Raw genomic sequence first — 10,078 nt, forward strand, 5'->3', positions numbered from 1 at the left:
TGTTCCCCCGAGACTAGTTTGACAATTACCTTCTTGAGCCTCTCTGCTAAATCTTTGAAACCAATTTGTATACATTATCTATCAAGCTAATAGGTCTGTAGTCTCTGAGCTCCATAGCACCCTTTTTCTTTGGAATTAAGGCAATGAAGGTGGCATTGCAAGCCCTAACCATGTGACAGCTTTGGTGAAAGTGATTAAGTGCAGCCATGATGTCGGTTTTAAGAGTATCCCAATTTTTCTGAAAGAAAGCCATGGTGAAGCCGTCTAGACCTGGTGCTTTATTAGGGGCACGTTATTTCAACGCTTCAAGCACCTCTATTTCATCAAATGGAGCTTCCAACCAGTTCTTCTCTTCTATGCTTAGTGAGGAGATGCCTTCAAAATTTGCACTGGGCCTCCAGGGTTCATTTTCACTATATATAAGTTCCCGTAGAATTCCAGAATCTCCTTCTTGATCAACTCTTTGTCCTTAATGATTTCATCACCTATCTGCCTGTTAATGCAGTTGCTTCTTCTGTTGTAGTTTGCCATCTTCTGGAAATATTGGGTATTTTTGTCTCCTGCATCTTGTCCTTTTACTGATCCACCAGATTTATTACATAAACAGTTAGGACATTCCAATTTATCAGAACTTCAGAAAATGATACTTGGTTTGTCTCACTTGTCCACTCTAGAGCGTCAGTCATATCCGCTCAGAAGGCATACTCGCTCTCATCTCCCTCGACGTCCTGATAATCGGGTAGAGTCACCTTTCACTTTAGTCCATTAAGATGTTTGGGGTCCTTGTCGGGGTAGTTCTACCTTGGAATTCCGCTACTTTGTCAGTTTCATTGATAATTATTCCAAGTCCACTTGGATATTCTTGATGAAAATCAATCTGAGTTGTTCTCTATTTTTCAGACCTTTCACTCTGAAATCCAAAATCAATTTGGGGTTTCTAACTGCACATTTCGTGGTGATAACGCCCCAGAGTATTTGTCTTCTCCATTTCAGCAGTTCATGAACTCTCATAGGATCATACATCAAATATTTTGTCCATACACATCTCAATAAAATGGGATAGCTGAAAGGAAGAATAGGTATCTCATTGAGACTGCTCGTACCCAACTTGTACAATCTCATGTTCTGTTGCGTTTATGTGGGGATACAGTTCTCACATCCTATAGTCTATTAATTGTATGCCATCTTCAACTATCACGAATTAAGTTTCATACTCTGTCTTGTTTCCCCACTCACCTTTCTCTCTTCCACCTCGTGTCTTTGGGAGCACGTGTTTTGTTTATAACCTTACTCCAGAAAAGATAAGTTAGCTCCCCGTGCTCTCAAATTGTATTTCTAAGTTACTCGAGGACGCAACAGGGATATCAATGTTATTCACCTGACCTTTCGCGGTACCTTATGTCTGCTGATGTTACCTTCTTTAAAACGCAACCATACTTCATAGGTCCAAATGATCTCTTAGACATTTTTTGAGGTATTACCGGTTTCATCTTTTGGAGATTCAGTCACTATCTCTCCTTCACCTTCCTCTATAGCTCCACCTCCTACAGCTCCGATTATGTCACCTACAACTCCAGTTCCATGTTCTGCAGCTCCACCACTCTTGACTTATCATTGACGTCAGTCCAACATTATGTCCAGAAGATTCATGCCATGTACCAGATTTTTTACCTATTGCGGACTTGTCTCCTCCTAGTCTACCAATCGCATTCCACAAAGATATTCGATCCACTCTTAATCCCCATCCCCATTATATTGATTTGAGTTATCATCGTTTATCATCACCGAATTATGCTTTTGTGTCATCTTTGTCATCAATTTCTATCCCTATGTCCACAAGGACAGGCTATAATCAAAGAGATAGAGATGTCTGCTTTACATATTAGTGGTACTTGGGAGCTTGTTTCTCTACCTCCCGGTAAATCTATTATTGGTTGTCTGTGGGTATATGCAGGCAAAGCTGGTCCATATAATCAAATTGATCGCCATTGCCAAAGGTTATACTCAGATATTTGCGTTTGATTGCAGTATTACTTTCTCTCCCGTGTCTAGAATAGCATATGTCCGCCTTCCACATTAAGAAGGCCTTGTTTGTCGATTGCGCTGGTCACTTTCCAGGAGCTATGTTATTGAACAAAACATGTGCTCCCAAAGACTCGAGGGGAAGAAAGTATAAAGGTAAGCGAGGAAACAATATTGAAAGGTTGAATCTGATTTTGGATAGCAGATGAGGCATCCAATGACAGGGGACTGAATGAGAAGGGTACGAGCCGTCTCAATGATATGCTTATTCTTCCTCTCATCTATCTCAGTTGAGATTTCTGATAAAGAGTTCCTAAAGAAATCATAAGCTACTGAAACTGAGAAGAAAATATTCTAAGGCATTAAAATTGGGAAAAATGCAAATAGAGACATCAAACTAATTTTGTAATTGCAGCATAAAAACTTAGGAACAAAAAAAACAACTGAGAACTATCTCTTGTTAAGAAAATCCAAGTACATCTTGAATAATTATCAATGAAACTACAAAAATAATGAAAATCCAAGGTTGAACTGACTTAATAGGACCCCATATATCAGAATAAGCTGAGGAGAAAACAGACTCTATAGAAACATGGAGTGATATGTTTCTCAAGTAGACACGACTCATACTGTAATGTAAAAAAAATTAGAAACCTTTTCATGAAGTTTGGATAAACTCGAATGTCCTAAACCTATGTGAATTAAGTCTACAGGATCAATAACTAGACAGGCTGTGGAGGAGTTAAAGGACCTTGAATTTCAGAAGAATAGAAGAGAGGAAAGAAGTAGATTTGGGTGCTATATTCTCTTGCTCTCCTGTTATTACTTTTCAATAATAAAAAACTCACTTATCCAGATATGTAATGCTACTTCTAACAAAAGACAAATTCATACCAGGCCATATGCTTGTGGGGATGCAACTTCCAAGATGGAAAGATGAAAGATTGGATCAGCATGAGAGATAATGTAGCTAACAATTTTCCCATATGCAGTTCCAGTAGCAGCACCGATGAATAGAGATGGCGCATAGTAGCCTCCAACCAATCCAGAGGCTCGGCATAATGAAGTTGTTACTATTTTGACAGCTACAAGCTGGAGCAACAGATCAGCGGAGAGGCCTTTCACTAGTGGGCGAGATTCTAGCAAAATATTAACATTCTCAAAACCCTGGTAAAGGATTTCAGGATATGCTAAAGCTACCAGCCCAACCAGAAGACCACCCAGGACAGGAAAAGCTGCTTTTGGCATGCCGCTGGTCGTTTGAATATTTTCCACTATTTGCAGCATAAATGATGTACAACTTGATAATGCCACTGAAACTAAGCCACAAAAGATGCCCAGCAGAAGATAAAGCGGCAGCTCTGAAATGGAAACGAAAAATTAACTCAATAATACATACGAAAAAGAGTTCAAAACACACTTGTACTTACCACAGTAAGTAATAGCAATGACAAAAACGTGATCCTAAGAGTAATATCACGTGGAGGAAGACTGCATAACCCTTTGGGAAAAAAGGGACAATAATAAAATAAAAAAATGTTCATCTCCCTTTAGTAAGGTATGGTAATGTTGTACGCAAAATATTTTCCTCTTTTGATCACCGGTAATCTGAAAATTTGTTAGACAAATAATTCTAGACGATACAAATTAGAAAGAATTTATACCTTGATTAACCTTCCTAATCACTCAAAATAAGAGGAACATCATGTTAATGATAAATCGTGAGACTAATTTATTTTGTTCTGGGAACATTCAGGCTATATGGGAGAATTAACATTCTTTATATTTATCAGTTATTTACTTCATTTCATTGTAGATCGCCTCACTTTGATTTTATGCTAAATTAGAGCACTGACTTGTAAGACGGTAGGGTTGTAAGAGAATGTTACACTTGTTCCCTTATTGGTTGTGTAAGTTTTTCAACAGGCGTTTAAATGGTCCTGGGCTACTCTACTCATTGCCTTAAGGTTTTGAGTTGGGTGCTCAAAGCCAAACTTCAGGGAGCCTGTTAGCACAACTGCTTTCTCTCTTCATATTCTATCGCTTTGGACTTCTTTTTCTTAACTCGTGGAACTGCTCTGGGCTTCTCTCTCTCTCTCTCTCTCTCTCTCTCTCTCTCTCTAACATTGTTGTAGCATGTAAGTCCAATCATTAGCCCGTTGAGCCGAATTAATCTCGCTCTACGTAGCCTGTCGTTGTTGAGCCTTCTCACTCTCTACTTCAAAAAGAACAAAAACAAAAAAAAGGCAATAAGGTCAAATCAAATCCACATCTAAACCCTAAAAACTGGGTTATACGTGTGGGAGGGTGTTAGAAAATGCTATACTTGTCATTCACTGGTTGTGTAAGGGTCTCCAAAGGAATTCAAATGGACCTAGCTATTCTATCAGAAGTGTTATTGAAGTTTTCACGAAAAAGAAGAAACATGTTCTCATTCCGATCTTCTTTTTGGTTCATTTTATGTACAAAAATTCTAGAATTCCTAAACTATTACTCCTGATCAGTAAGTGATTAATGTTCTTTATTCATCAGAACGGCACCACATAAGTGTTGGATGTTCACATGTACATATCAGTGCCTGTCAATTTAAAAAGCAAGGAACTGAGAAATTATAGTCAGCTGCCTATGTCATTTACATTCAGCATCTCTCACCAAAGAGCCAAAAAAATACAAACATTTGACTAAGCCTATGAACATGTTCTACCTTCCCTTCAAAACATTAAATATTTTACCCACCAAATAACCTAAAAGATGCATGCAGAAATTGTGAACCACAGTCTTCTATTCTCCCTGTTGAGTTTTCTGTCGTACCAGCTCAGAAGCTTTGTCTGATGCTATTCACAAAAACAACCACTCTGCTTTTCCATATAAGTTCCCAAATCTAAATTGTGTACCGAGATAAGAAAGACGATAGCAACTTGTAACAAGCCTAACAAAGTAGTGTTCATCTTTCTGTTGTTTTATCTATCAGAATCCGGTGTCTCCTGGATGATATTGAACCCTTGAAGCTTCATTTGCAACTGAATCAACCACTCTATCTCTTAATCCTCAAAACTCCTTCCGAAGAAGATGTCCCACCTTAGTTTGTCGTTGTTGTGCAACTGCATCATCAGTTTAGAGCAAAAATATATAAATCTGGGCACTCAATTTTCAGTGGGCTATGACCTACCGAAAAGCTGAGTGTCAGATGCCAATTCCTCCAATAAGTTCCTGCTTCCCTTCAGGACACTTTCACCATCAGGGGCATTCACACTGGACATGAGCACCATTGACCGCAAGATTCAAATTTTGCTACAACCATATGCTCCGCAGATATTTAAAGTTTTGGGCACATTTCCGTGATCATTAAAATAAGATGCTCCTTTTCTGTATTTGCAGCTATTTTATACCCAAGCCTCCACTTCCTAGATTATATGACTTAACTCCACTTGACCAAAGAAAAGGAGGTTCCTTCCTTGAAACAAGTTCCATAGGAAACCTCTTCTTAATTTGACAACTCTCTTTACAACCTTAATGGCAAGAGGGTAAAGAGACATTCATATGTATGGAGATTGTCAAGTACATTGTTAATGAGAGTAATCCTGCCACCAAAAGAAATCTTTCAGTAGCAATATCAGGATCAATGTTGGCAATGGGTTGCAGACATCTTTTTGGGAAGATCACCGTATAGGGCAAGGAAGATTGAAAGATTTTTTCCTGACTTATTCTCTCTAAGTCTTCAAAGCCAAGCATTGGTAAGTCGGTCTGGAGCTCACAAGGATGGAGCTGGAACTTTAGAAGATCTTTGGATGATTGGAGATAAACAGAGTTTCTATCTTCCTCCAAACTCTTGAACCTTTCAAGGGTACATCACAGACCATAGATAAAGTAGTTTGGAAGCTGAATAGCAAAGGTGCATTTTCAGTAAAAGAGCATACTGGACTCTACATCATAATGTTTCAATGACTGAGGTGTGGCCTTGGAAACACATTTGGAGGGTTAAAACTCCTCCCAAAGTATCATGTTTTGTCTGGTTAGTGGTGAAAAAGGCATGTTTAACACGTGATAACTTACAAAGAAGAGGTTTCCAGATTTGCTCAAGATGTTTTCTTTGTGGACAGGAAGTAGAAAGTAATGCTCACTTGTTCCTACATTGCAGAATCACTACAAATCCGTGGCACATGTTCTTTTATATGCTAGCAGTTAATTGGGTCATATCTAGAACCACATTGGAACTTCTAATCAATTGGAAGGGAATTGGTAGAAGAAATGGATAAAGACAAATGGAAAATCATCCCAGCTTGTATATGGTGTTGCATGGAACGAAAAGAACTCGAGATGTTTTGAAGGCAAAAGAAACTCCATTCAGAAGATTAAGATGGATTGTCTTTCCTTGTTTTATTTTTTTTGGTGTAAACAAGAAATGTTTAGTGAGGTAGGACACCTGATAGATTTTATAGGCAGCTTGTAATTTACCTTACATCAGGTGCTTGTCTTTTGCTTTTTTGGTGTTGTACATACAGCTATTAGCACTAATGACCAACCTGGCGCTGATCTTATCATCAATACAAACTGTTACCTTTCTCCAAAAAAGAATTAGTCATACGATGAACCTTTGTAAGAGTGATGGAGCATAGACTTGGATAAACTACAAGGATGACACAGAACCAAATTGGATTTATACTTGGTAGATTTGTCACAGAGGTTATATTTTCACTAAGAAAATTGACAAAAAGTTAGCACTCTAAAGAGTAACTTTTTACTAAGAACCAAACTAGCTATGGTGCCATCAAAAGCTTGAACTACGGATAACCACTCTAAAGAGTAAGGTTTAAGGATAAGTATAACTGCATAAGTAAGACATAATATTGGAAGGAAGTTGTCCCAAAAGATCAATATAGAACACAATTAAAGCCAAAGGTCCTTATATACGATACCAGCTATTTCAGATTAAAGTTTATTCGTGGTGGTACATTTGCATTAGGCCAGTGTCTCTAGGAGTCTTCTTTAATCTATTTAGAGATTTGTACGTCAAAGTAGAAAATATAGAGAACCTTTGATATTAGAGAATCCCAAAGTACTCAATATTCGAAAGAAATGGGACTAAATGAATTGAAATGGATAGTGATGATCTGTGTAGCCAACCCCAACTAGCTGTTGAAATGTACTTGTTGTTGCTGTAAGTGACGGGTACAATTGTATTTAAGAATCAAACTCGAGAAAGTAGTCCAAAATTACCAGTAGGTGTACGGAAATCATATCCTGGGACCGCAAATGCAGGTTCAGAGCCAAGACCAATTTCTGAGACTACAGAAGCTATAACAGCACTGAGAATAACCATTGAAGTCGTATTTGTCAAGGACAAGGAGGACTCTGCAGGTGATGGCCATAACACAGATTCCACAGCAAAGAAACAGCCCCCAACAGCAGCATTAAATCCTTTAAAGTAGAAAACAAGGAGAGTTTCAAAGTGACACAAACAGTATAACCATGGAGAGAAAATGACTGACAAGATATAACAAGAAAATGTTAGCAGAACAAGAAGTAAATTTCCAGAAAATGAATTCCTGTAAGGCAGCAGATGCTGACAGCAGAAGAAAAACAAGAAAATGCTCATTGAACATCCCCGGATTATGTCAAAACAACCATAGTACAGGAACTATAGTACATTAGCTTATTAGCAAATAAGAATGACAAAGAAATAGGTCACAACAACTTATCAAAAAAAAACAAATAGTTCTGTTTTATCACTCTTGCTTTTCTCCTGCAAAGTTTCCTACGATGAAATTGCATTACGTGACATTCTCTTCTTCTTTTTTTTGGATAAGCAAACTCGAATAAGTGCCATTGTTTTTTCTCTTTTTCAGCAATGGCCACAAAAATGCTGAATTAAGTTCATAAATCTTTACCATTTAAAGGATTTTTAATCTTCCAACAAACAGAAAAAACCTTTGGTATTTTTCTTCCTCAAAACAAATTGTTTGAGATCTAATTGCACAAATCATCCTTTAGGACTCGACAATTGTAAAGCATTTCATTAGTTTTGAAGCACCAGCTAGGTACATCCCTCTATTATGGCAGAACAATGGCAAACATTTATTAAGGTATAATATATCTACTGAGGCAAGGCAAGAAGCATTAGCTAAGACAACGACAGAATGGTCATCTGCCATCAAGATGCCATTCCTGGGGAACCCCCGCTCACCAAGTTCAAGTTCTCACAACGCAAAAGGAAAAGTGATGTGGTCATGTAGGCATAGAGAATACTGTAGAACATTCAAGAAATGTTCTACTAATTGAGGTACTTCTTCATCAGGTGACTCTGCAAACATGGCAGGGTTGTCATTATATTTGCAACTAGTTGATGACCAGTCTATTCTATCAAGTAGATAGAATTAAATGGTCCATTTAATGTACTACTCAAACTAGCATTATTCAGTCAAAGGAAGTGAATTTCCCTTGACGAGTCGAACTCTGTACAGTAAGGAAACTTGACAAAGAAGTGGAATCTGGATTTGGAGCCAATTCGAGTAATGTATGGGACATCATATCTCTTAGTAAATAGAGTAGTCTACTAACAAATGAACTGCCCACCTTTTCCAGCCTCTTCTTGTCTCTTAACCTCTATTTACCACCCCACATAAAACCATATGAAAGGATTAGTGTCAGCGATAAAATTGCAGGAACAAAACCATAAGAAGCCAATCTATGTCAACAATAAAATTGCAGGAACATATGAACCCATAAGCAGTTGCTTATGTTTCTGCATCAGAAGTCACCAGTTGAATTTGTGAATAAATTTCTCGGGATATGTTAGAAATTAAAATTTGATTTATTAAACTTCAAGTACTTCACCAACAAAGGACCTGGCAGAAATTTGGAAATTAGGAAGCCTAGGAAACTTCTAAAGAACTAGTTCAACCCTGAAAATAAGGACAAGACTATACCTCTACAGAATGTGTGCCCCTTCCTGGACTCTCATAAAGACTCTGCAAATGCCTCGTATTGAGGCTCTCTGGGAATTGCTCTAAACATGTTGGGTTAGATACTGGGAATATTGACAAAACTAAAAAGCAGGCTCAACCAAATAATTCCAGGCTTTAATTTCCAACTCGCAACTCAAGCTTAAGAATACTCTACATAAAGTAATTTGAAGTTTTTCTTGTCTAGCTATCCAACTTATGAGACATTGCTTTTGCTAATTCAACTTGAAGGGAGACAAAAGCCAGCTAGCAAACCATCCGCATCTCTACACTCTTTTTTTTTTAGAAGGTAACATATCCATATCTCAACACTCTACTACTACATAATTGGAAGAGACCTCAAGCGAAATAAGTCAATAACTACATGGTTAGCCTAAATGTCATTTGTCACTAAAGACAAAAGTAACCACAGGCATTATATAATTTACAATGATGATTGGTTATATCGGATGAAATAGAAAGATAGAGAACAAATAATGCACGTATGATAAGGTTGACAAACCTTGTGCAAATATATGTGAAATAACATTTTAGGACTAGTCACCTTTCTGTTTGTTGAGCTTCTGATACAATGTGAAAAGTTCACAAGTAAATTTAGGTCCATATGTTGTTGGGTAAGTGATACGCTTCTCACCTAACGGAGACTACATCAATATACATTCACTTTTCTTATCTAAACTTCAATTGAGTATTTTTCTTTAGATAGTTGCCTAATATGACACTTTGAGTCCATTTTTCATTTTCCGCTCAAGGAATTTGGGAAATTTAACTTCTCCCATAGAGTAAGCTTGGACAAAATTAGTAGCTTGTGGGAACCAAGTTGGCTGGCTCAACTTCATTGACAGCAAACGTCTGAAAAAGGAACTGGGGAAACAAAGCTTCAGAAATATATCATAGTACTTGGCAGAATGCAGGCACTGGAAATTAATAAGCTACTTATAGCTGGTTGCAGTTCCTCTCAAAGTCAAGAAGTAAGCTGCTTTAATTTTGGGCACCCGGTGTCATTTCACTGGTATTTTTTTTTTTTTTTTTGGGGGGGGGGTAGGGGGGGTAACTTATTTGGTTTGGTTTTACTAATGTCTTTTGTCTTGTAC

At 37.7% G+C, this 10,078-nt stretch overlaps 1 protein-coding gene across 1 annotated transcript in view; it reads right to left on the reverse strand.

Annotated features, from left to right (window-relative positions):
- Positions 1–2,910: 2,910 nt before the first annotated feature.
- The window catches only part of LOC109244953 (chloride channel protein CLC-e), an 8,963-nt gene continuing 1,795 nt past the window's right edge, over positions 2,911–10,078 (reverse strand). Inside the window, exons 3-4 of the mRNA XM_019412121.1 lie at positions 7,240–7,440; positions 2,911–3,383 (exon numbers count right to left, since the gene is read on the reverse strand). Of these exons, the coding sequence (XP_019267666.1) occupies positions 2,911–3,383; positions 7,240–7,440 (674 nt within the window). The remainder of the gene's footprint in view (positions 3,384–7,239; positions 7,441–10,078) is intronic.

Source organism: Nicotiana attenuata, unplaced genomic scaffold (genome assembly GCF_001879085.1).
Source record: "Nicotiana attenuata strain UT unplaced genomic scaffold, NIATTr2, whole genome shotgun sequence".
Lineage (NCBI taxonomy): Eukaryota > Viridiplantae > Streptophyta > Magnoliopsida > Solanales > Solanaceae > Nicotiana > Nicotiana attenuata.